Raw genomic sequence first — 26962 nt, 5'->3', positions numbered from 1 at the left:
AAGATTGACCAGGGAGTGAGGGCCTGAGTTGTAGGGAGAGGTGGGCAGGCTGGGACTTTATTCCTTTGAATGCAGGATGCAGAGGAGTAATGTTACAAAGGAGTGAGGTCTGTTCTGTCCTGTAGTATAGCGGTTAGTGCAAATGCTTTACAGTTATCACTGACCGGGGTTCGATTCTGTAAGCAGTTTGTACCTTCTCCCTGTGGCCACATGGATTACCTCCTGCTCTCCAGTTTCCTCCCACAGTCCAAAGACATACAGTTTAGGGTTAGTTAATTACGGGCACGCTATGTTGGCGCTGGTACTATGGAGATACAATCCACGGACCGTGTTGGTCGTTGATGCAAGACTATGCATTTCACTGTACGTCTCGTCCTTTTGGTGCTCTGCACCTCTCCCACCTGCCTGAACGTTACCACGAGACAAGCACAACACACCATCAGACACAGAAGTAGAATCAGGCCCCTCAGCCCCTCGATGTTTTGACATTTCGAAGCGCTTTTGACAGCTAAAGCAAATCTCTTTAAGTTTATAAAATCATGGGGGCGTAGCAAAGGTGAACACACACAGGAAGGGGGAACAAAAGCATGGGTTTCAGGTGAAAGGTGAAAGATTTAAAAGGGGCAACTTCTTCATGCAGAGGCTGGTGTATACAGAGAATGAGTTGCCGAAGGAAGTGGATAATTCCGGGACAGTCGCCGCATTTATCACTTCCGAGGACCTGCCCTCCTCCCAGCACGGAAGTGCAATTACAAAGAAAGCATGGCAGCACCTCTACTTCCTTAGGAGTTTACATAGAAAACATAGAAACATAGAAAACCTACAGCACAATACAGGCCCTTCGACCCACAATGTTGTGCCGAACATGTACTTTCTCTAGAAATTACCCAGGGTTACCCATAGCCCTCTATTTTTCTAACCTCCATGTACCTATCCAGGAGTCTCTTAAAAGTTCCTATCATATCCGCCTCCACCACCGTCACCGGCAGCCCATTCCACACACTCACCACTCTCTTGGTAAAAAAACTTACCCCTGACATCTCCTGTGTACCTACTTCCAAGCACCTTAAAACTGTGCCCTCTCGTGTTAGCCATTTCAGCCCTGGGAAAAAGCCTCTGACTATCCACACGGTCAATGCCTCTCATTATCTTGTACACCTCTATCAGGTCACCTCTGATCCTCCGCTGCTCCAAGGAGAAAAGGCCGAATTCACTCAACCTTTTCGCATAAGACATGCTCCCCAATCCAGGCAACATCCTTGTAAGTCTCCTTTGCACCCTTTCTATGGTTTCCACATCCTTCCTGTAGTGAGGCGACCAGAAATGAGCACAATACTCATCAACAAACTTACTAACCCCTCCCTCCACTTACTCAAACACGAGGAAATCTGCAGATGCTGGAATTTCAAGCAACACACATAGAAGTTGCTGATGAACGCAGCAGGCCAGGCAGCATCTATTGGAAGAGGTACAGTCGACGTTTCGGGCCGAGACCCTTCGTCGACTGTACCTCTTCCAATAGATGCTGCCTGGCCTGCTGCGTTCACCAGCAACTTTTTATGTGTGTTCCTTCACTTCCTCGTCCAGGTTATTTATAAAAATCACAAAGAGTAGAGGTCCCAGAACAGATCGCTGAGGCAGACCACTGGTTACCGGCCTCCATGCAGAATATGACCTGTCTACACCCACTCTTTGCCTTCTGTGGGCAAGCGAATTCTGGATCCACAAAGCAATGTCCCCTTGGATCCCATGCCTCCTTACTTTCTCAATAAGCCTTACATGGAGTACCTTATCAAAAGCTTTGCTGAAATCCATATACACTACATCTACTTCTCTACCTTCATCAATGTGTTTAGTCACATCCTCAAAAAATTCAATCAGGATCATAAGGCACAACCTGCCTTTGACAAAGTCATGCTATCTATTCCTAATCATATTACGCCTCTCCAAATGTTCATAAATCTTGCCTCTCAGGATCTTTTCCATCAACTTACCAACCACTGAAGTAAGACTCGCTGGTCTATAATTTCCTGAGCTATTTCTACTCCCTTTCTTGAATACGGGAACAACATTGGCAACCCTCCAATCCTCCGGAACCTCTCCCATCCCCAGTGATGATGCAAGGATCATTGCCAGAGGCTCAGCAATCTCTTTCCTCACCTCCCACAGTAGCCTGGGGTACATCTCATCCAATCCCAGAGACTTATCCAACTTGATGCTTTCCAAAAGCTCCAGCACATCCTCTTTCTTAATGTCTGTATGCACAAGCTTTTCAGTCCGCTGTAAGTCATCCCTACAATCACCAAGGTCCTTTTCTGTAGTGAATACTGAAGCAAAGTATTCATTAAGTATCTCTGCTATCTCCTCCGGTTCCATACACACTTTTCCACTGTCACACTTGATTGGTCCTATTCTCTCACGTCTTATTCTCTTGCTCTTCGCATACATCGTTTGCAGAGATACAGCATGACATCTCAAACTTTGACAAACTGTGTACTGGAGAATATATTGATTGACTGCATCATAGCCTGGTATGGAAAAACCAATGACCTTGAATGGAAAATCCTACAAAAAGTAGTGATTTTGGCCCAGTCCCTTGGTAAAGCCATTGACCACATCTACAGAAAAAGCTATTATAGGAAAGCAGCATCCATCTTCAGGGACACTCACTACTGCCATCAGGAAGAAGGTACAGGAGCCTCAGGACCCACACCGCCAGGTTCAGGAACAATTACCGCCCCTCAGCTATCAGGTTCTTGAATTTCACTTACCCCATCATTGAACTGTTCCCACCACCAATAGACCCACTTTCAAGGTTCTTCATTTCATGTTCTCGATACTTCTTGCTTATTCATACTTTATACTTTATTGTCACCAAACAATTCATACTAGAACGTACAATCATCATAGCGATATTTGATTCTGCACTTCCCGCTCCCTGGATTACAAATCGATAGTAAATATTAAAAATTTAAATTAGAAATCATAAATAGAAAATAGAAAAATGGAAAGTAAGGTAGTGCAAAAAAAACCGAGAGGCAGGTCCGGATATTTGGGAAGTACGGCCCAGATCCGGGTCAGGATCCGTTCAGCAGTCTTATCACAGTTGGAAAGAAGCTGTTCCCAAATCGGGCCGTACAAGTCTTCAAGCTCCTGAGCCTTCTTCCGGAGGAAAGAGAGACGAAAAGTGTGTTGGCTGGGTGGGTCGTGTCCTTGATTATCTTGGCAGCACTGCTCCGACAGCGTGCGGTGTAAAGTGAGTCCAAGGACAGAAGATTGGTTTGTGTGATGTGCTGCGCTGTGTTCACAATCTTCTGCAGCTTCTTCCGGTCTTGGACAGGACAACTTCCATACCGGGCTGTGATGCACCCTAGAAGAATGCTTTCCACGGTGCATCTATAAAAATTAGTGAGGGTTTTAGGGGACAGGCCAAATTTCTTTAGCTTTCTCAGGAAGTAAAGGTGCTGGTGGGCCTTCTTGGCAGTGGACTCTGCTTGGTTGGACCAAGTCAGGTCATTTGTGATATTGACTCCGAGGAACTTAAAGCTTTTGACCTGTTCCACTTGTGCACCACCAATATAAATTGGGTCGTGCGGTCCGCTACTCCTTCTGAAGTCAACAACCAATTCCTTTGTCTTGCTGACGTTGAGGGATAGGTTATTGTCTTCGCATCATGCCACCAGGCTCTTAATTTCCTCTCTGTACTCAAACTCATCATTACCCGAGATACGGCCTACAATTGTTGTGTCATTAGCAAACTTATATATTGAGTTTGATGGAAACTTGGCTACACAATCATGGGTGTACAGTGAGTACAGCAGGGGGCTGAGTACACAGCCTTGTGGGGCACCAGTGCTCAGAGTGATTGTAGAGGAGAGCTTGTCCCCTATTTTTACAGCCTGGGTCCTGTATGTGAGGAAGTTGAAGAACCAGCTGCAGATCTGAGTGCTAAGGCCCGGGTTCCGGAGCTTAGGAATCAGTTTATTTGGAATGATGGTATTAAAGGCAGAGCTGTAGTCAATGAAAAGGAGCCTTATGTATGCGTCTTTATTCTCCAGGTGTTCTAAGGAGCAATGTAGGGCCAGAGAGATGGCATCTGCCGTTGAGCTTAATATTTATTCATTATTACTGTATATTTCTTTCTGTATTTGTACAGTTTGATGTCTTCTATAAACACCCTGGTAGGTGTGGTCTTCCACTGATCATTATCTATAGATTTACTGTTTACGCCCACAGGAAAACGAATCTCAGAGTTGTATATGGTGACATATATGTACTTTGATAATAAATTTACTTTGAACTTTGAACATTTAGAAGACATCGGATGAGTGAATATACAGGAAGTAACAGGCCAAATGTGGGCAAGAGGAACTAGCTTCGTTCGGCATCTTGGTCAGCACAGAACAAGTTGGGCCAAAGGACCTGCTTGCATGTTGTGTTATTTTGTGACTCTAAGCTGGCCAGGATCATAGTTGTCTTTGTGGGATCTTGCCGTGCACAGTTTGACTGCTTGTTTCTTTTGGGTGAGACATTTAATTGGGTTTGAATCACGCTGGGGTTGTGAGAGGTCTTCGTATTCCTTTCCCTCCCTGGTCCACTCTCCTTTCCTATCAGAATCCGCCTCATTCAGCCCTTTAACTCTCCTGGTCCCACCCATCACCTCCTGGCCTCTTACCTCACCCACCCACCTTCCCCCTCTCCTGGTCCCACCCATCACCTCCCGGCCTCTTACCTCACCCACCCACCTTCCCCCTCTCCTGGTCCCACCCATCACCTCCCGGCCTCTTACCTCACCCACCCAACTTCCCCCTCTCCTGGTCCCACCCATCACCTCCTGGCCTCTTACCTCACCCACCCACCTTCCCCCTCTCCTGGTCCCACCCATCACCTCCCGGCCTCTTACCTCACCCACCCACCTTCCCCCTCTCCTGGTCCCACCCATCACCTCCCAGCCTCTTACCTCACCCACCCACCTTCCCCCTCTCCTGGTCCCACCCATCACCGCCCAGCCTCTTACCTCACCCACCCACCTTCCCCCTCTCCTGGTCCCACCCATCACCTCCCGGCCTCTTACCTCACCCACCCACCTTCCCCCTCTCCTGGCCTCACCTACCACCTCCCAGCCTCTTACCTCACCCACCCACCTTCCCCCTCTCCTGGTCCCACCCATCACCTCCCAGCCTCTTACCTCACCCACCCATCACCTCCCAGCCTCTTACCTCACCCACCCACCTTCCCCCTCTCCTGGTCCCACCCATCACCTCCCAGCCTCTTACCTCACCCACCCACCTTCCCCCTCTCCTGGTCCCACCCATCACCTGCCACCTTGTACTACTCTCCTTCCCCCACCACCTTCTCATTCTGGCTGCTTCCTCTTTCCTTTCCAGTCGTGATGAAGGGGTCCAGCCCGAAACGTTGACTGTTTATTCCCCTCCGCAGATGCTGCCTGTTATCCTGAGTTCCTCCAGAATTCTGTGTGTGTTCATCAAAATTTCCAGCATCTGCAGAATCTCTTGTGATTATGCTGTCAGCCGCATTCTCTTTACGTTGTTCTTCCCTGAGTTAGAACCTCAGACAGGATTGTATCATTTGCATTCTACAATCACCACACCCTCACTTTTACCTTAATTATTAATTTAGGGATACAGGCAGAACCAGCCCTTCCAGCCCAACCAGCCACACATCGCCCAGCAATCCTCCAGTTCAACCCTGGCCTAATCACAGGACAATTCACAATGACCAATTAACCTACCCACCGGTACGTCTTTGGACTGTGGGAGGAAACCAGAGCACCCGGAGGAAACCCACGCGGTCACAGGGAGAACGTACACAGTCCTTACAGGCGGTGCCGGTTTTGAACGCCGACCTCTGCTGTGCCAGCTGGGCAGTGGTGCGGTGGCATCCACAGCGGAATTCGGGGCGAGTGGGTCCGGGTTCCAATCCGACCAGCTTCTTGCTCGCTTTCCATCCGTGCTGGGTTGAGAGTCGAGCGGGCAGCTCAGCCTCGTAAAAACCAGGCAAATGCTAGAGAACAGAATGGGTGCCGGCTGGTCTGCCACAAGGCACAGGAAGGATAAGAAACCTGCTGTGACACCATTGCAGTCCTACGTTAGCGTTGAACGATAAGCTGTGACCATTGGCTTTTCTGTTTGCAGGAGTGCCCCAGTGGCATGGTTGATGAACAAACTTTTAAAGCAATTTATTGCCAGTTCTTCCCACAGGGAGGTAAGTGACTTTACTAATTCCTTAATATATAATAAGAAGGATTGTGATTTCTTAAACTAACAATGCTTCTCAGATGTTTGGCAGGGTGTTTGGTCACTGTGATAATGCCAGCAGTGGATGGATGGTGAATGGAATTGATTAATCAAAGTTATTCATGAGGGACGGAGACACACAGACCCCACTGAGGCCACTCGCAAAGATTAAAGATTTTAACATTAGCTTTCTAATGAAGGGTCTCAGCCTGAAACGTTGACTCTTCACTCTTTTCCGTAGATGCTGCCTGACCTGCTGAGTTCCTCCGGCATTCTGTGTGTGTGTTGCTTCAGATTAGCTCTATTTGTCACACGTGCATCAAAACACTGAAACGGTGAAATGTGTTCTTTGCGCCGATAACCAACACAGTGCGGGGATGTGCCGGGGGGCAGCCCGCAGGAGCCACCAAGCTCCTGCCCACAACTTATAAATCTTAACCGGCATACCTTTGGAAACTGGAGCACCTGGGTGCAACTCACACGTTCACAGGGAGAACGTACAAACTTCTTACAGACTGGCGGGAATGGAACACGGATCTCTGTACTTTAATAGCATCATGCTAACCCCTACATCATCGTTCTGCCCTAACTGGCAAAGACGAAGGCTGTAATGATATGCTGGGGTTAATACTTCCACAGATATAACAGCAGCAATGATAGTTTCAGTTTTTTCTAATACCCAAATCCTCCTCCAAACCTGTCTATGTTCCTGATTTTATATTCATATACAAAACTCTTAGGTACACACATATAGCTAGGTTGTCTAAGACTATTGCACAGTGCTGTATTTGTCAATGCAGAACAGAGAGCAAGTTTGTATATCTGGTGGGAGCAAAGGACGTTGGGAATGGCAAGGGTGGAGTGCCATGGGAGGGGTGTGGCACAGGTGGCAGAGGAGGAGTGCCAGGGGCTTGGGGTGGCATGAGTGAAGACACACCCCAGCCCTGAGACACCAGGCAGGGTCATTTGATTGCAAACAGTTTGTTTATTGATCATTACAGAATGTTCCTCTGTAAGGAGATTTTATGTTCTCCCCATGGGTTTATCCCCAGTTCTCGGGTTTTCTCCCATATTCCAAAGACACATGAGTTAGTGAGTTATGACACATGAGTTAGTGAGTTATGACACATGAGTTAGTGAGTTGGTGAGTTATGCTATTTTGGTGCTGGAAGCATGATGGCATTTGCGGGCTGCCCCCAGCACATCCGCACACAAACGACGCATCTCCCTGTAAGTTTCGATGTACATGTGACAAAATAAACTTAATCTTTAATGTTTAGAGTGGCAACTCGTCAAAGAGGATCTTACATACCGTACGTCTGCACTGCCTTTTTGTGTAGGTGTAAACTAGGAATATCTTTCTGCAAACAACAGGAATTCTGCAGATGCTGGAAATTCAAGCAACACACATCAAAGTTGCTGGTGAACGCAGCAGGCCAGGCAGCATCTGTAGGAAGAGGCGCAGTCCACGTTTCAGGCCGAGACCCTTCGTCAGGACATGAATCCCTTGAAATTCTTAGAAGTTTTTTGCTGATTCGTGAGAATTTCATTTGCATAAATACCAGATAAAACAGTGTTGGCTGAGTTTACAACACACGTCCCCTGGGCTGGAGACGGCCTGTCCTGGGGTTAGGGAGCTTTCTTGTGTGTGTGAGTGGGTGGGTAGGGGGGTGGTGGGGGGAGGGGGAAGCTCGTTTTCTTGTTGTTTTGTTAATGTAGTTCTGCTGTTGCTGTTTTGTTGGTGCCTGAATGAGCGGGCAACGATTGCGACCCGTACCCAGCGCGTCCTTAGGTTGTGCGGCTTGTGTATGCAAACGATACCGTCCACTGCATCCTTTGATGTACGTGTGATAAATAAGTGAATCTGAATTTTGGTGTCTGTGCTCTAATCAGGAAATGTATATCAATCTATGAATACCAGCCAAAAGCATGGACTGTTCCCATGAATTCTGAGTCATGGGTGATACTGAAAACATCGTTCACACCCTCTCCAACCTGAGATACTTGCCAACGATTTCCAAAATCCTGATCCCTCTCAGCACCCCCACCGCTCACCCTTTCTCCTTCCGCCGGGTCCTCTCATTCCTTACCACCCGCTCTCTTCCAAACTTTGAATTATAGAACTGCCCAGTACAGTTTCCATGCATCACTCACAAATCCCACAAGTGCCGAGTTAATTTAATGTCCCTGGAGCAGAAACTTCATTGAAATGTTTCCCATTCTTCTTCCAGATGTTACAACATATGCGCATTTTCTGTTTAATGCGTTCGACACAGACAAGAGCGGAGCGATTCGATTTGAGGTGAAGAACGGTGTGGGAACGACTGATGCAATGGAGGGTTGGGAACAAGTCAAGTTAAAACACGTTTGTAAAGAAGTTCACTGCACCACTGGAGATGTTTGCAACCAAATCTTGTGGACGTTGGATATAGGGTTTTGTGTGCGTAGGAAGCACCCGACAGTCATCAGAGGGTTAATAGTTCCTGCCCTCTCGATGAGATTGGATCGTTTATATCAGACAGGACCTGCAGGGGGAATACAGGCAATATTACATGTTGAATCATCGTGAGACATACTCAGTGGCCACTTTATTAGGTACACCTACTTGTTAATGTAAATATCTAATCAACTAATCATGTGGCAGCAACTCAACGCATAAAAGCATGCAGACATGGTCAAGAGGTTCAGTTGTTGTACAGACCAAATATCAGAATGGGGAAGAAATGTGGCCTAAGTGAATTTGACGCTGGAATGATTGTTGGTGTCAGAAGGGGTGGGTGGAGTGACTTAGAAACTGCTGATCTCCTGGGATTTTCACACACAACAATCTGGAGAGTTTACAGAGAATGGTGTAAAAAAGAAAATAAAACATCCGGTGAGTGGCAGTTTTGTAAGTTAATAATGAGAGAGGTCAGAGGAGAACGGCCAGACTGGTTCAAGCTGACAGGAAGGCGACTGTAACTCAAATCACCACATGTTGTTTCTATGTTACAACAGCTTTTGGCATCTTCCCCCTTCCTTCATTTTGAAGAAACATCGACTAACTATTCAATTCCACAGATGCTCCCTGACCTGCTGAGTTCCACCAACATTTTGTGTGTCATGTTGTGTTGTGTTGTGTTACAACAGTGGTGTGCAGAAGAGCATCTCTGAATGCACTACAAGTCAGACATTGAAGTGGTTGGGCTACGGCAGCAGCAGACCATGAACACACACCCAATGGCCACTTTATTAGGTGCAGGAGGTATCTAATAAAGTGTCCACCGTGTGTATAACCTCCCAACAACCAGTAATTTACACTAATCTGGCATTCATCCCATTTTATTCCCCCCATTTTTCCATTAGCTTCCCATCCCCAGAATCTATCCTTCACCAAAACACCAGGGGCAATTTCCAGCGGCCAGTAACCTAAACCTGCTCGTCTTTGGGATGTGGGAGAAGCTGTAATACCTGAGGGAAACCTGCATATCCCAAGGAGAACGTGCAAACTCCACATGACCAGCATTGAATTGGTCCATGCCGGCCGAGATTCCTACCTAAGATAGCCCCATTAATTTTATTTAAAGATACAGCGCTGAATAGACCCCTCCTGCCCTCCGAAGTGCACCACCTAGCAATTCTCCAATTTAATCCTAGCCTAATCACAGGACAATTTACAATGACCAATTAACCGGTGCATCTTTGGACTGTGAGAGGAAACCGGGGCACCTGGAGGAAACCCACACGGTCATAGGGAGAACATACAAACTCTTCACAGGCAGCGGTGGGAATTGAACCCAGATCTCCTGTCCTGTAAAGCGTTGTTGTGCTAACCACTACACTACCGTGCTGCCCCACGGTGTATGTTACCCCCCCCCCAGGTTCTTATTAAATCTTTACCTTCATTTCCCCCAACACTGGGTAAAAGACCGTGCACATTCGCCTTGTCTATGCATCTTATAATTTTATGCACCTCCATAAGATGTTTATGTTTTGTAACTTCAAAACATTAAACTAATTCAAAGGAAGACGCGGAAGTCTGGGAATGCAGGTCTAACTTTGTGTTTACCTTAAGCAAGGTGCGCAAACGTATCATCTTGTAGTGTAACGACAAATGCAATTCATGTATTTTTACATATATCATGTAATTAATTATTGAAGCAAACAAGAATGATTAATCAAGCAATATATTTACAAGATTACTCAAATAGCACTGAAATATTACATACACAGAGATCACCTGTCATTTTCCTACATGCCAGTAAATAAAGTTCCAATTTGCTTAGCCTCTCTCTATAATTTATATTGACACCCTCAAGTCCCAGCAACATCCTCATAAATCTCCTCTGCACTCTCTTCAGCTTACAAACAAGAGAAAATGCGCAGATGCTGGAAATGCAAGCAACACACACAAAATGCTGGAGGAAATCAGCAGGCCAGGCAGCATCTATGGAAAAAAGTACAGTCGACATTTCGGACCAAGATCCTGCCAAAGGGTCTCGGCCCGAAACGTCAACTGCACTCTTTTCCATAGATGCTGCCTGGTCTGCTGAGTTCCTCCAGCATTTGTGTGTGTTACTCTTTTCAGCTTAATAGCATCTTTCCTGTGACAGGATAACCAAAACTGAACACAATATTCTCAATGTAGCCTCACCAACATCTTACGCAACTGCATCTCTTTGAGGTGTTGATGTTCTAGGGGATGTTGATATTAAGAAGGAGGTGCTGGATCTTTTGAAGAACATTATAATGGATAAATCCTCAGGATCGGATGGGATCCATGCCAGGATACTGAGGGAGGCAAGACAGGAGCAATGCTCCCTCTAATTTTTTTACAGCTGCACAGACTAACCATTGCTCTGAGCAGGAAACTTTTACACGGCCTGAAAACTGTGCAGCACTTTAATTGTTTTTTGGTAATATGCATACTTTGAATATTCAGAATGAAAATTGGAAAATTACATACTTTTAATTTTATTTACTAATTGAAGGCTATAATGAAATACACTACAACAAAGAAAATCTTTCACATTTTATAAACTTTTAAAATTAGATGGCACCAGCGTTTAGTGGGCCAGCGGTTTATTACCAATGAGTTACTGACTTCCATTCTGTGTTTAGTGTTACGATTGGTAACAGTGTTGTAATTTTGAACCCTGATAATGTAAATATGTTGAAACTCCAAAATGTTTCAAAGTAAAGGTTGTGTTATATTTATTATTTAGAAAATTTGTTACGCACATTCATTGACACACAATTAATTACAGGGTACTTCACAATTGTATTAACACAGATTTCAAAATTAAATTAGCATTATATAAAAGAAAATTCTAGCTGTACAGCAACAAAGACTATGTGCACAGGATCATTTTGGTTTCTGTGTGGCTGTGCACCTGCAAAGCATAGCGAGAACGGTGGACTGCTCAGGTTTTTGTAACTAACTCTCATGTCCATAAAGATAAATTCGTGTGGGAGACCCATACCTGGAGTATACATCCACAATTCAATGTACGTTACTCTTACAATTTTCTTTTCTTTTAAATCTTAAGGCCATAAGACATAAGAGCAGAAGTAGACCATTCAGCCCATCAAGTTTTCTCTGCCATTCAATCGTGGCTGATTTATTAGCTCTCTCAATTCCATTTTCCTGCCTTCTCCCCATAACCATCAATGCTCTTACTAATCAAGAACCTATCAACCTCCACTTTAAATATACCCAGTGATTTGGCCTCCACAGACATCTGTAGCAATGGATTCCTTAGATGCACCGATCTTTGGTTAAAGAGATTCCTACTCATTTCTGTTCTAAATGGACGTCCTTCTATTATTAGACTGTGCCCATACTATTCTCTGTAAACTCTAGAGACTGTTGTGCATGGAAACCCCAGGAGATCAGCAGTTTCTGAGATACTCAAACCACCCCGTCTGGCACCAACAATCATTCCACGGTCAAACTCACTTAGATCACATTTCTTCCCCATTCTGCTGCTTGGTCTGAACAACGACCGTCTGCATGGTTTTATGCATTGAGTTGCTGCCACATAATTGGCTGGTTAGATATCAGCGTTGACGAACAGATGTACAGGTGCACCTAATAAAGTGACCTCTCAGTGTAAGTTGCAGCAAGACAGAGAAATAACTAGAGAGGGAATGGTAGTGGGGGACAGTGGGAATGGATAGGACTATTCTTTTGAGGGCTAGTATGGACCCAATGGTGAAAATGGTTTCCATTTGTGTTTTAGTAAGTAAGACAGTTAAATATACCTTTTTTTCACAGATTCTTGATTTCTCTCTCTAACCTCATCATCTTTCTTCCACTTCTCAGGATTTTGTCATTGGTTTGTCGGTGTTACTGCGGGGAACCGTGAACGAGAAGCTGATCTGGGCCTTTAAACTGTACGATATCAACAATGACGGCTACATCACGAAGGAGGTAGGGGGGCCATGTCCGCAACAAACTGTGTAGGGAATATTTATCACCATATCCGTAACATCACTGAAGAACCAGGGAAGGAAGCGTGTCCTTTGGGAACATCAGTGAAGAGCTTTTATTACGGTTCTAGTGGCCGTCAGTCACAGTTGCCCTGTCCTGTGCTCCTACCTAACAAAGTTCAGAGTAAATTCATTATCAAAGTACATATACAACCCTGAGATTCACTTTCTTATTGGCATACTCAACAAATCTATAGAATAATAACCATAACAGAATCAATGAAAGACCACAAACTGCGCAAAGAGAAAAACAAAACAAAATAAATAAATAAATGAGCAATAAATATTGAGAACCTGAGACGAAGAGCCCCTGAAAGTGAACCCATAGGTTGTGGGAACATTTCAGTGATGGGGCAGGTGAAATTGAGTGAAATCTCCCAGTGGCCACACACTTTAATTCCACATCCCATTCCCATTCTGACATGTCCATCCACGGCCTCCTCCACTGTAAAGATGAAGCCACACTCAGGTTGGAGGAACAACACCTTATATTCCGTCTGGGTAGCCTCCAACCTGATGGCATGAACATCGACTTCTCTAACTTCCGCTAATGCCCCACCTCCCCCTTGTACCCCATCCATTATTTATTTACATACACACATTCTTTCTCTCTCTCTCCTTTTTCTCCCTCTGTCCCTCTGACTATACCCCTTGCCCATCCTCTGGGTTCCCCCGCCCCCTTGTCTTTCTCCCTGGGCCTCCTGTCCCATGATCCTCTCATATCCCTTTTGCCAATCACCTGTCCAGCTCTTGGCTCCATCCCTCCTCCTCCTGTCTTCTCCTATCATTTTGGATCTCCCCCTCCACCTCCAACTTTCAAATCTCTTACTCACTCTTCCTTCAGTTAGTCCTGATGAAGGGTCTCGGCCTGAAACGTTGACTGTACCTCTTCCTAGAGATGCTGCCTGGCCTGCTGCGTTCACCAGCAACTTTGATGTGTGTTGCTTGAATTTCCAGCACCTACAGAATTCCTCGTGTTTGAGTGAAATTATCCCCTTTGGTTCAAGAACCTGATAACCTGATGGTTGAGTTGAAGTACTAGTGGTGCAGGTCCTGAGGCTCTTGTATCTTCTTCCTGATGGCAGCAGCGAGAAAAGAGCTTGCCCTTTTTGGTTGGGTTGGGGGGGTGGTCTCTGATGATGGAGGTTGCTTTCCTGGACTCAAGCAGATTGCTGGAATGACCAACTGCATGTCTGCGTATGGTGTGTTAAGACCATAAGACATGGCCCCCTCTATTGCTTTTATGCTGTTTTTGACTTCCCTTGACAGCCACAGTTGCCCTATCCTCTCTTTAGAATACTTCTTCTTCTTTTAGGCTGCATCTCTCCTGCAACTTCCAAATTGCTTCCTGCAACTTCAGCCATTACTGTTCTTCTGTCATCCTTGTTAGTGATCCCTTCCAATTAACTTTGGCCAACTCTTCTCTCATCCCTTTGTAATTCTCTTTGCTCCACTGTAATACTGATATGTCTGATTTTAGCCTCTCCATCTCAAGTTGCAGGGTGAATTCTATCAAGGATTCCTTTAGCTTAAGTTCCAAAATCAAATCTGGTTCATTACACAACACCCAATCCAGAATTGTCTTTCCTCAAGTAGGCACAACCATGAGCTGCTTAAAAAGCCATCTCGTAGGCATTCTATAAATTCCCTCTCTTTGGATTCAGCACCAACCTGATTTTCCCAATCTACCTGCATATTGAAATCTCCCATGACTATCGTAATGTGTTGGTCCTCATTAGTCAGCGGATTGAGTTCAAGAGCCTTGAGGTAATGTTGCAGATCTATAAAGCTCGGGAGTATTGTGAGCTACGTGGGCGGGAAGAATCGTGTTGATCTGAGAGTAAGTTAGAAGGTTGGCACACTTATCTTCCGGTCCTGATGAAGGGTCTTGGCCTGAAACGCCGACTGTTTACTCTTTTCCATGGATGCTGCCTGGCCTACTGAGTTCCTCCAGCATTTTGTGTGTGTTGCTCAGATTTCCAGCATCTGCAGATTTCCTCTCTTGGGTATCGTGCTCAGTTCCGGTCACCTCAAGGGAAGGATATGGAAGCTTTAGAGAGGGTGCAGAGGAGATTTACCAGGATGCTGCCTGGATGAAAGAGCATATTTTATGAGGATTGGTTGAGCAAGCTATGGGTTTTCTCTTTGGAGTGTTGGAGGGTAAGAGGTGATTTGACAGAGGTTTACAAATTGATAAGAGGCATAGATAGAGTGGACGGGCAAAGACAATTTCCCAGGACAGAAATAGGTAATACTAGGGGGATAATTTTAAGGTGATTGGAGGAAAGTGTGGCGGGGGGATGTCAGAGGTAGTTTTTTTCACACGGAGAGTGGGGGTGCATGGAACGCCCTGCCATGGGTGGTGGCAGAGGCAGATACGTGAGGGGCAGTTAAGAACCTCTTAAATAGGCACACGGATGATAGAGAAATGGAGGGTTATGTTAGCGGGAAGGGTCATGTTGATCTTAGAGTAGATTAAAAGGTCAGCACAATATCGTTGGGCTGTAAGCCCTGTACTGTGCTATAGACTTCTATGTTCTATTTCAAGGCTTAAGGACAGCGTATATCCCACTGCTATCAAGACTCTTGAACAGACCTCGTTGTGAAATTGCACTTTATCGTTTACCCACATTGCACAGTTTCGGTAGCTTTTACACGTCATCCTGCGTTGTTTTTGCTTTACGTTATTCTAGCTGAATGCACGTTTGATCTATATGAAAGACAAGCGTTTCACTGTATCTTGTGTAGAACGAAGAACATAGCAAAGTACAGCTGCTTTGACCCACAATGTTGTGCCAACCTTCTAACCTCTCCAGAATCTATCTAGTCCTTCCCTTACATATAGCCTCCACTTCTCTATCACCCATGTGCCTATCTAAGAGTCTCTTCAATATCCCTCATGTTTCTTTACCACAACCAACATTCCCTCTATTTATTTTTTACAGCATCACGAATCAACTATTGCTCTGAGCAGGAAATTTTTATATGGCCTAAAAATGGCATGGCAGTTTAATATTAACATTATATAAAAGATTCCACCTGCGCGGCAACAAAGGCTATGTGCGTGGGAGCGTTTCGGTTACTGCGTGGCTGTGCACCTGCACATCTTAGAGGGAACAGTGACTACAACCCCCGGCAGTTGCGTTCCGCGCACTCACCATCCTGTGTGAAAAAAACCTAGCTCTGACATCCACCCTGTACTTTCTCCTCCAATCCCTTAAAATGTTTCCCTCTTGTATTAGCCATTGCTGCCCTGGGAGACTGGGTGGCAGTGTGGAGTTACATCTCTACCAAAGGAGGTCTAAGATGCTGATTCCCTCCGCTAGCCTGCAGGTCACCCTTGGGCGAGGTGTAGCACCTGCTTAGCCCCCGATCAGGGTCACGGGAAGCCACGGGAGCAGGTGGTGGATGGTGGTATGAGCAGCTGGTGCATATCACAAGTCCTGGTTATGCGACTACTGACACCAGGCAGACAATCTCTGAAGAGTATTGATAATGGCTGGGGTCACCCGTTTTGTAAAGGCACTGCCCAGAAGAAGGCAATGGCAAACCACTTCTGTAGAAGAATCAACCAAGAACAACCATGGTCATGGAAATACCATGATCGCCCATGTCATACGACATGGGATATGATGAGGGAATGAGCCCTGGGAAAATGGTTCCTGTTGCAATGTGATAATAATACGCCAATACCAGTATCTGCCTCCTACCCAGGCCCCTGCATAGCACCCAACAAACAATCAGCACACAAAGATTGTGTCCATACTTCCGTTCAATAGGAAATCACTACCTGGAGCAAAACGTATACACAAAATTGACCGTACATTTTAAATGTTGTATGTGAAGATGTAAAGCAGGAGTTCCCAACCTTGTTTATGCAGTGGACCATTAAGTAAGGGGTCCGTGTTTACAATATATTGTTTACAATATATATTAATGATTTAGATGAGGGAATTAGAAGTAACATTAGCAAATTTGCCGATGACACAAAGCTGGGTGGCAGTGTGAAATGTGAGGAGGATGTTATGAGAATGCAGGGTGACTTGGACAGGTTGGGTGAGTGGGCAGATGCAGTTTAATGTGGATAAATGTGAGGTTATCCACTTTGGTGGTAAGAATGGGAAGGCAGATTATTATCTAAATGGAGTCAAGTTAGGAAAAGGGGAAGTACAACGAGATCTAGGTGTTCTTGTACATCAGTCACTGAAAGCAAGCATGCAAGTACAGCAGGCAGTGAAGAAAGCTAATGGCATGCTGGCCTTCATAACAAGGGGAATTGAGTATAAGAGCAAAGAGGTCCTTCTGCAACTGTACAGGGCCCTGGTGAGACCACAGCTGGAGTATTGTGTGCAGTTTGGTCTCCAGATTTGAGGAAGAACATTCTTGCTAATGAGGAAGTGCAGCGTAGGTTCACAAGGTTAATTCCCAGGATGGCGGGACTGTCGTATGTCGAAAGATTGGAGCGACTGGGCTTGTATACATTGGAATTTAGAAGGCTGAGAGGGGATCTTATTGAAACATATAAGATTATTAAGGGATTGGACACGCTGGAGACAGGAAGCATGTTCCCGCTGATGGGTGAGTCCAGAACCAGAGGCCACAGTTTAAGAATAAGGGATAGGCCATTTAGAAAGGAGTTGAGGAAAAACTTTTTCACCCAGAGAGTGGTGGATATGTGGAATGCTCTGCCCCAGAAGGCTGTGGAGGCCAAGTCTCTGGATGCTTTCAAGAAAGAGATGGATAGAGCTCTTAAAGATAGTGGAATCAAAGGTTATGGGGATAAGGCAGGAACTGGATACTGATTGTGGTTGATCAGCCATGATCACAGTGAATGGCGATGCTGGCTCGAAGGGCCAAATGGCCTACTCCTGCACCTATTGTCTATTGTCTATTGTCTATTGACCCCAAGTTGGGAACCCCTGTTGTAAAGGTGATATTGGAATTACTAATAATAACACCTATAATGGTATTGGTATTGGAATTGGGTTATTATTGTCACATGTACCAAGAGGACCACAACCTTGCCGTAGGGTTTGGAGGCTTGCGTGCCTCGATGACCCAGAGATCTATGTTGGCTGGAGTCAGGGCTTTATACTTTGGTTCTTGGTAGGGTCACCCATACCAAAACAGGTCAAAGGGCAGAGGCCAGACTAAGAGTGGTCCACCGGTCCTCCGGGTTTAGGGGGTTCGGATTGGGGCTAACAACCCTGACCAGTAAAAAAATGTTATGGAAACAGCAATGAAGAATCCTTCTACATCTGAGTGTGATGGTATGGACAGACAGAGATAGAGGATCTTCATTGCTGCCCTAAACACCAGAGGTATTGAGGTAGAACAAGGTAAAACAATAAGAATGCAGAATAAAGCTACAGAAAAAAATGCAATTCAGGCAAATGATGAAGTGTAAGATCACATCGAGGTAGATTGTGAGATCAGGAGTCCACGTTGTCGTACAAGAGGTCTGTCCACTCAAAAGTCTGATACAATGGTGTTGCGGCAAATCTAATTCAAAATGAAAACTAGACAATCGCCACTCGCCTGCGGCTGCCACGGGGCTGTCAAACTTGCATGATACACCCTCAGCTCCAATGAAATGTTTGCTCCAAAGAGTCGAATCCTTTACTTCGATCCTTTATTAGCAACCAACAAACTTACAACTAAACATTATTCAGCAATATGAAGCGGTCAGCAAAGACACAACCTCCGCCGGTCCCAAGATACAAGCTGCCGTGAAGGAAGCTAGAAAACGTAACTTATTTCTTTTGCTTTTAGCACGCGCCCCCCCCCACTCACGTGACCAGTTACCGTAATAAACGCACAACACACAGTGCAATTCAGATAGAGAACAGGTACGTGGCTGCTGCAAGTGGGGTAGAAGCTGTCCTTGAGCCTGCTGGTATGTGCTTCCAGGATTTTGTTCGTTTCTTTGTTTATTTATTGACATACAGCACAGAATAGGTATTTCCAGCCCTTTGAGCCAGCAATCCCCCGATTTAACCCTAGCTTAATCACGGGACAATTTACAATGAGCAATTAATCTACCAATTGGTACGTCTTTGGACTGTGGGAGGAAACCAGAGCACCCGGAGGAAACCCATGCGGTCTACGGGCAGCGGTGAGAATTGAACCTGGATCGCCTGTACTGTGCTAACCACACCACCCAATGGGAGAGGGGAGAAGAGCGAATGTCCGGGGTGGGTGGGCTCTTTGACTGTGCTGGCCTGCTTTACTGGGGCCGTGAGAAGTGGAGACGGGAGTCCACGGAGGGGAGGCTGGTTTCCATGATGTGCTAAGCTGTCCACAACTCTCTGCGGTTTCTTGTCATCGGCAGAGCTGTTGCCGTCCCAAACTGTCTGCAACTGGAAAGGATACTTCCTGTGGGACATTGATAAAAATTGACACCATGTTTTTGCTGTCATTTCAGTTATTTTGCAATAGTTTACAGCCAGGTCTGATGCCTGGAAAGTGATTGTAATGCATGCCTTAAAGTACCCAATAGTCACTCTTTGTAAAGTATCTCGGACTGAGGGTACGCATTGTAGGTGAGAGGGGGTAAGTTCAAAGGGGATGTGAGGGGTAAGTATTTCACTCGGAGAGTAGCGGATGCCTGGAATGTGTTGCCTGGTGTGGTGGTAGGCGTAAATATATTAAAGGCTTTTAAGGGTTGTTTGGATAGGCACATGGATGTGAGGAAGATGGAGGATATGGACAATGGTGCAGGTAAGAAGGATTAGTGTTTGGATGTTTTTGGTTTGCTTTTTAGCTGGGTCAGCACAGCATTGTGGGCTGAGTGGCTTGTTCCTGTGCTGTACTGTTCTATGAATCATCAAGATGTTTTATGCCAGTGAAGTTACCATGTCATTCTCCCCTTGTTGTCCTCTCAGGAGATGCTGGTTATTGTTCAGTCGATCTACAGCATGATGGGCAGATACACATACCCCGTCATACACCGAGACACCCCATATGAGCACGTGGAAAAGTTCTTTCAGGTACTGTGGAGATCTGAAACACAAGCAGGTCACGGGGTGGTGGGAGTCATAGAGGGGGTGTAATGTCTGTGTGTGAGAAACGCGGTGTTAACCATTTCGACTGGCTCTTCTCTGGGAGTGAGAGACACACACTGAAGCAACGATTGGCGGAGGAGGAGGGGGAACACACACTCTGGAATGCAATTCACACAGATTAATTTCTCACATCTACATTGAAACATACAGTGAAATGTGCCGCCTGCGTTAACAACCACCCCACCCAAGGACACAAGTGCCACTGCGCATTCCAGCACCAGCATACAGAATGTTCAGGAGAATTTGTTTTATTTGTTCATTCAGACACAGCACAGAGTAGGCCTTTCGGCCCTTTGAGTCGTGCTGCCCAGCAATCTCCTAATTTAACCCTAGCCTAATCACAGGATTCTTCCTAGCGTGTCACACCAGACAGTCAGCCATTCTTGTCTGGCGCGTGGTGTCAGGCTTGGTCTCCTTTCGGATTAACCGGGTCACGATATGAACGTTCCTGACTCGACCCTTGTTTTTTACGAGGCCGAGTGGCTAGCTCGACGCTCAACCCGGCACGGATGGAAAAAGTGCTCGGGGGATGGGGGTGGCCCAACTTGAATTCGAACTCGGGAGCCTTCGCTCCGGAGTCCGGCACTAATGCCATTGCGCCACCAGCCAGCCAAAATCACAGGATAATCTACAAAGATCAATTAACCTACTAACTGGTGCACCTTTGGACTGTGGGAGGAAACCGGAGCACCCGGAGGAAACCCACGAGGTCACGCGGAGAACGTACAAACTCCTTACAGACAGCGGTGGGAGTTGAACCCTGGTCACCTGTACTGTAAAGTGTTGTGCTAACCACTATGCTACCGTGCCGCCCCACAACACAAGCAACAAAACAAGTCACTCTCCTCGTCCATGCCCTACCCACCTGTTCACTCACACACTGACAACCCCAGGACAGGCCACTTCCGGGCCTTCAGTCTGGCCTCAGACACTGGGCCTTCAGTCTGGCCTCGGACACCGGGCCTTCAGTCTGGCCTCGGACACCGGGCCTTCAGTCTGGCCCCGGACACCGGGCCTTCAGTCTGGCCCCGGACACCGGGCCTTCAGTCTGGCCCCGGACACCGGGCCTTCAGTCTGGTCTCGGACACCGGGCCTTCAGTCTGGCCCCGGACACTGGGCCTCCGACGTCCGGATTAACAATGAAAGGGCTGATGGTGCACAGGGAAAGTAGATGGGAATCGGTTGCGGGCGGTGGGGGGTGTTGTGGAATGGAGATGAGAAACAGGAGTATATGAGGAGCCTATCTGTCACGGAGGGCTCGTGAGTCTCAGGAGCGTGGTGTGAGATATTAGGATTCTAACTCCGTGCACTCAGGATGTTTCACTCCTCCCTCAGAAGATGGACAGAAACCAAGATGGAGTGGTAACGATTGAAGAATTCCTGGAAACCTGCCAGAAGGTCAGTGGCACATCAGTCTTGTGAGTTGTGCAGAGTTATTCAGCATGGGAAGGGGGGAGATGCCAGAATAAAAAAGTTGGGGGTGGGGGTGGGAGGGAAGAGGCTGGCTGGAAGGTGACAGGTGAAGCCAGGTGGGTGGGAAAGATCAAGGGCCAGAGAGGGAGGAATCTGATAGGAGCGGAGAGTGGACCATAGGACAAAGGGAAGGAGGAGGGGACCCGGGGGGAGATGATAGGCAGGTGAGAAGAGGTAAAAGGTCAGTGGGGATAGAGGTAGGTGGGGGAGGGGGGGGAAAGAAATATATTTACCTAAGGAGAAATCGCTACCCTGGGGTGTTCTCTGTGACTTCCATGTCTGAAAAACTCTTTGGGCCCAAATTCAGGTCAATAACATACTCCGAAAGTGGAAGTACCGAGCCCCAGGGACACCCCACACGTTTCCCCTCCTGGTTCAAAAATAGCCCTCCATGACCACCTTCTTGACTTTTGCCAGTTCTGTACTCACTGGTCTCGTGAGTTTCACTCATTGTTGACATTTTTATTCTTGTTTCTCTTTCAGGATGAAAACATTATGCACTCAATGCAACTCTTTGAAAACATTATTTAAAAGCATCTGAACCCTGTGTTGAACTGAGGCACCACACACACACACAGGAACCTTATATATAGTTTCACATCTTTGTAATCCAGGTCACTGAGGACGCTAGTTCCTCTACAAAACTTTTTTTTAAAAAAGAAGTTCGATTAACAATAAGGAATAATTATTTCTTTGCACCTCGATTCTTTTCTCAACAAGTCTGACTGAGCAAGGTTCTGCTCCTCTATGGTAAGAAGATATTTTTCCAATGGAAATAATGCTATTCCCTCTGAGATCCTGAATCTGACAGATTCAAAACTTTTCAAAGGAATGAGATGGAATTAAGAGGATTTATGCTCGACGAGAAATGTATCTCACTGTCCTATCTCTGCCTTATGGGAAAGGCGTAGTGAGAGACGGAGCCATCATGATAAACTATAACTCACCGGAAGCTCGTCCAAATGGAAACTACTGGAAATTCTTAAGCATTGAAATAACTTCCAGCCCTACATAAGGTTCATTTCCGTCAGATTTAATGGCTGATTAATTATCTGCTGTTTTGTGCCACACTGAGAAGCTTCCAGCTGGAAAAAGAAAGGATTTAAAGATAACTTTCAGGTCATAGTTTCCATTTCTGTAATTTTATTTGCATTTTATTTTAATCTTGTTTAAAGGGGGTTAAACAGACTCTGTTTACACTGCTATGTTGTCACTGGTTGGCCTTGTGCAGACAGCATTGTTAAAGAGTCCCATGTTTCTGAACTCTCAAATCTCACCACGCTGGCAACCCAGTCTTGGAGGCACAGGAGACTGCAGGAGCAACACACCAGGCGCTGGAAGAACCCTGTGGGTCAGTGCACTCATCCGGGTCCGGATGAATGGACTCGGCCCAAAACGTCAACTGTCCGTTTCCCTCCACAGATGCTTCCTGATCTGCTGAGTTCCTCCAGCAGTTTGTGTGTTGACAAACTACCCGACTTAACCTGGGGGAGAGATTGGTTTTAGCTGAGGGTCTAGGTTACTCCGCTGTCCAAGATGTACTTTTAGACTTGTGCACACACACACGCACTCTCAGTCATATACACATGCACTCACACTCATACACACACACACACACACGTCCAGTTGTGAAAGAGGGGTTTATTTCAGTATCAAGAATTTAAAGATTCAAAGTATGTTTATTATCAGAGTATGTATGCAGTATGGCGGCGTATGGTGGCGTAATGGCATCAGCGCCGGACTTCGGAGCGAAGGCTCCCGAGTTCGAATCCAGCCGGCTCCCTTGCACGCTTCCCACCCGTGCTGGGTTGAACGTCGAGCTAGCAACTCGGCCTCGTAAAAATAAGAAAGCCTAATTAAAAAAATGCCGTCATGACGGCGTCCTGATGACTCCACTCGGAGTTAAGGGCTAAAAAAAAAAGTATGCAGTATTCAGCCCTGAGATTCACCTTCCTCATAGACAGCCACGAAACAAAGAAATAGCATGGAACCCGTTCAAAGAAAAACATCTAACACTTAACATGGAAAAAAAGGAACAAACTGCAAAAAACATGCAGAAAACATAAAACCCAGAAAGTCATTGAAACAGTTATAAGTTAAGCAGAAGGCTAAAGGCTTACTTGATTGCAGTTTTAAGATATTAACAGAGAACTATTATGGTGGTGAGGGGGAATCATTTCAGCTGGTTGGGGAACCTAGGAATGGGACGTTGTCTGAAGATTAGACAGGATTTAAGTTCAGAAAGGAGACACGAGAAACTACAGATAATGGAATCTAGAACAACACAGAATCTTCTGGAGGAATTCAGTGGGCTCTGCCCCATCTGAGTAAGATGGTGATGGAATGTTGTAACTTGTTGCAAGCTGCCCTCGGCTAATTCTAATTCTATTATAATCATTCTGCTCTTTTAAAGCTAAATTCTACTGTATGTCTCTACTCTTGATTCTGCCTTCTGTTATTTTGTACTACCTCAATGTATTTATGCGTGGATGGCATGCAAAACCAAGTTTTTCACTCTACCTCGGTACATGTGACAATAATAAAAACCAACTGTCTGGGAAGAGGAAGTGTCAAATGGATGAATTCAGATTCAGAGTCAGGTTAATTTATTTGAACCAGAATTGTTTGTTTCCTTGTATATTTATTTAGACATACGGTGTGGAACAGCCCCTTCCATTCCCAACGAGCCATGCGCCATTTCTGCTCACCAGCAACCCACCGACTAACCCTCGCCTAGTGACAGGTCCATTCACAATGACCAATTAACCTACTAACCAGTACGTCTTTCGACTAGGGAAAAAGACCCACACAGTCACAGTGAGAACTTTCAAACTCCTTACAGACAGCACTGGAATTGAACTCTGAACTGTGATACACTGAGCTGTAATAGCTCTGCTGCTCTGGTACCCCACTGCTTAATCACTGACATATCCCAGGAAATTTGTTTCTGCAGCAGCAGTTCAAAGTTCAAAGATGTTATTATCAATGTACATATATGTCACAATATACAACCCCGAGGTTCATCTTCCTGCGGGCACACTCAGCGATCTATAGAATAGTAACAATAACAGGATCAACCAGAGCGCAGAAGACAACAAACTGTGCAAATGCAAATATAAATAAATAGCAATAAATAATGTGGTCATGAAATAACAAGATAAAGAGTTCTTAAAGTGAGATCATTGGCTTTGGGAACATCTCAATGGATAGGGTAAGTGGGTGTAGTTATCCCATTATGTTCAAAAGCCTGATGGTTGTGGGGCAATAACTGTTCTTGAACCTGGTGATGTGTGTCCTGAGGCTCCTGTGCCCTCTACCTGATGGCAGCAGTGAGAAGACAGCACGTCCTGCGTGGTGGAGGTCCCTGATGATGGATGTTGCTTTCCTGTGACAGCGTTTTTTCTAGATGTGCACAGCGTCAGAGTAAAAAGACGTCCACTTAGAACAGAGATGAGAAGGAATTTCTTCAGCTAGGTGGTGAGGAATTTGTGGAATTCATTGCCATAGATGGCTGTTGAGGCCAAGTCCCATGACAGTGTTTCACGTAGATGCACTCAATGGTCGGGAGGGCTTTTGCATGATAGTATACATAAAATATACTGTAAATTATAATAGTCATAGTCATAGTCATACTTTATTGATCCTGGGGGAAATTGATTTTCGTTGCAGTTGGACCATAAATAATTAAATAGTAATAAAACCACAAATAATTAAATAGTAATATGTAAATTATGCCAGGAAATAAGTTCACGACTGGCCTATCGGCTCAGGGTGTCTGACCCTCCAAGGGAGGAGTTGTAAAGTTTGATGGCCACAGGCAGGAATGACTTCCTATGACACTCTGTGTTGCATCTCGGTGGAATGAGTCTCTGGCTGAATGTACTCCTGTGCCCACCCAGTACATTATGTAGTGGATGGGAGACATTGTCCAAGATGGCATTCAACTTGGACAGCATCCTCTTTTCAGACACCACCGTCAGAGAGTCCAGTTCCATCCCCACAACATCACTGGCCTTACGAATGAGTTTGTTGATTCTGTTGGTGTCTGCTACCCTCAGCCTGCTGCCCCAGCACACAACAGCAAACATGATCGCACTGGCCACCACAGACTCGTAGAACCTCAGCATTGTCCGACAGATGTTAAAGGACTTCAGTCTCCTCAGGAAATAGAGACAGCTCTACAAATACATATATTAAAAATAATGTTACAAAAAGAGCAAAGCACCGAGGCAGTGTTCATGGGCTCATGGACTGTTCAGAAATCTGATGGTGGAAGGGAAGAAGCTGTTCTTAAAGCACTGAATGGGTGTCTTCAGGCTCCTGTAGCTCCCCTCTGAAGGCATGTCCTGAATTGTGAGGGTCCTTAATGATGGATGCCATCTTGTTGAGGCATTACCATTTGAAGATGGTGGAGAGACGTGTTGCCCATGATGGAGCTGACTGAGTTTACAATCCTCTCCAGTTTTTCTAACCCTGGGCATTAACCCCTCAATACCAGACAGTAATGCAACCAGTTAGAATGCTCTGCACAGTAATCTGTAGAAATTTGCTAGTCTTTGGTGACATACCAAATCTCCCAAAACTCCAAATGAAATATAGCTGCTGGAGTGCCTTCATCGTAACTGCATGGATATATTTGGCCCAGGATAGACCTTCAGAGAGCTTGACACCCAAGAACTTGTAACTGCTGATCCTTTCCACTGTTGATCCCTCAATGTGGATTGGCGTGTGCTCCCTCGACCTCCCCTTCCTGAAGTCCACAATCAATTCTTTGGTCTTCCTGATGTTGCGTGCCACCACTCATCCAGCTGATCTGTCTCACTCCTGTGTGCCTCCTCATCACCATCAGAGATTCTGCTGACAGCGGTTGTGTCACGGCAAATTTATAGATGGCGTTTGAGCACTTGCTACATGTACATCGAATTATTGAAACATACAGTGAAATCCTTTGTGTTAGCAGCCAACACACCCGAGGACGAAGCTGGGGACAGACTACAAGTGGCGCCACCATTCAGACGCCAACATAGCATGCCCACAATGTCACGGGAACACAAGCTGATTCAGAGTATCAGCCCAAAACGTTGACAGTTTCTTTCCCCCCACAGATACAGGTCAGCCTGTTCGGTTCCTCCTGCAGATTGGTTGTTGCTTTAAATTCAGAATTACTCTCTCAGACTGAGTAATGGAAAAAAACAACTCCAGAAGGTTGCAGATACATCAGGAGGCTGGCTGCATTAGACAGCATGTCTTATGAGGGTAGGTTCAGCGAGCTAGGGCTTATCCCTTTGGAGAGGAAGAGGAGGAGAGCTGACTTGACAGAGGTGTACAAGATGATAAGAGGCATAGATCAAGTGGACAGTCAAAGACTTTCCTTTCCCAGGCTGGAAGTGGCTAATACGGGGGAGTTTAATGTCATGGTGATTGGGGTCAAGTTTAAGGGGGATGTCAGAGGCACATTTTTTACACAGAGAATGGTGGCAATGTGGAATGCCCGGCTGGTGGTACAGGAAGATACATTAGGGATGTTTAAGAAACTCTTAGATAGGCACATGGGATGATAGAAAAACGAAGGGCAAGTGAGAGCAGGTGAGGAGGAAGGTGGGTGGGTGGGGGAGGGAGGATGAAGTGAGACGTTGGGAGGGGATAGGTGTAAAAGATAAAAGGCTGAAGAAGGAATCTGACAGGGGAGCAGAGTGG

The 26962-nt window shown here is 45.9% G+C and overlaps 1 protein-coding gene across 1 annotated transcript in view; it reads left to right on the top strand.

The window, feature by feature from the left end:
- LOC134351097 (calsenilin-like) overlaps positions 1-23818 on the top strand; it is a 75879-nt gene extending 52061 nt beyond the window's left edge. Inside the window, exons 3-8 of the mRNA XM_063057167.1 lie at positions 6156-6225; positions 8489-8559; positions 12562-12669; positions 19613-19717; positions 21128-21190; positions 21749-23818. Of these exons, the coding sequence (XP_062913237.1) occupies positions 6156-6225; positions 8489-8559; positions 12562-12669; positions 19613-19717; positions 21128-21190; positions 21749-21796 (465 nt within the window). The 3' untranslated portion in view covers positions 21797-23818. The remainder of the gene's footprint in view (positions 1-6155; positions 6226-8488; positions 8560-12561; positions 12670-19612; positions 19718-21127; positions 21191-21748) is intronic.
- Positions 23819-26962: the final 3144 nt, after the last annotated feature.

This window comes from Mobula hypostoma, chromosome 8, assembly GCF_963921235.1.
Source record: "Mobula hypostoma chromosome 8, sMobHyp1.1, whole genome shotgun sequence".
In the NCBI taxonomy this organism is placed as follows: Eukaryota; Metazoa; Chordata; class Chondrichthyes; order Myliobatiformes; family Myliobatidae; genus Mobula; species Mobula hypostoma.
The sequence above is the reverse complement of the archived record's forward strand: the minus strand, read 5'-3'. Positions and strand labels throughout refer to the sequence as shown.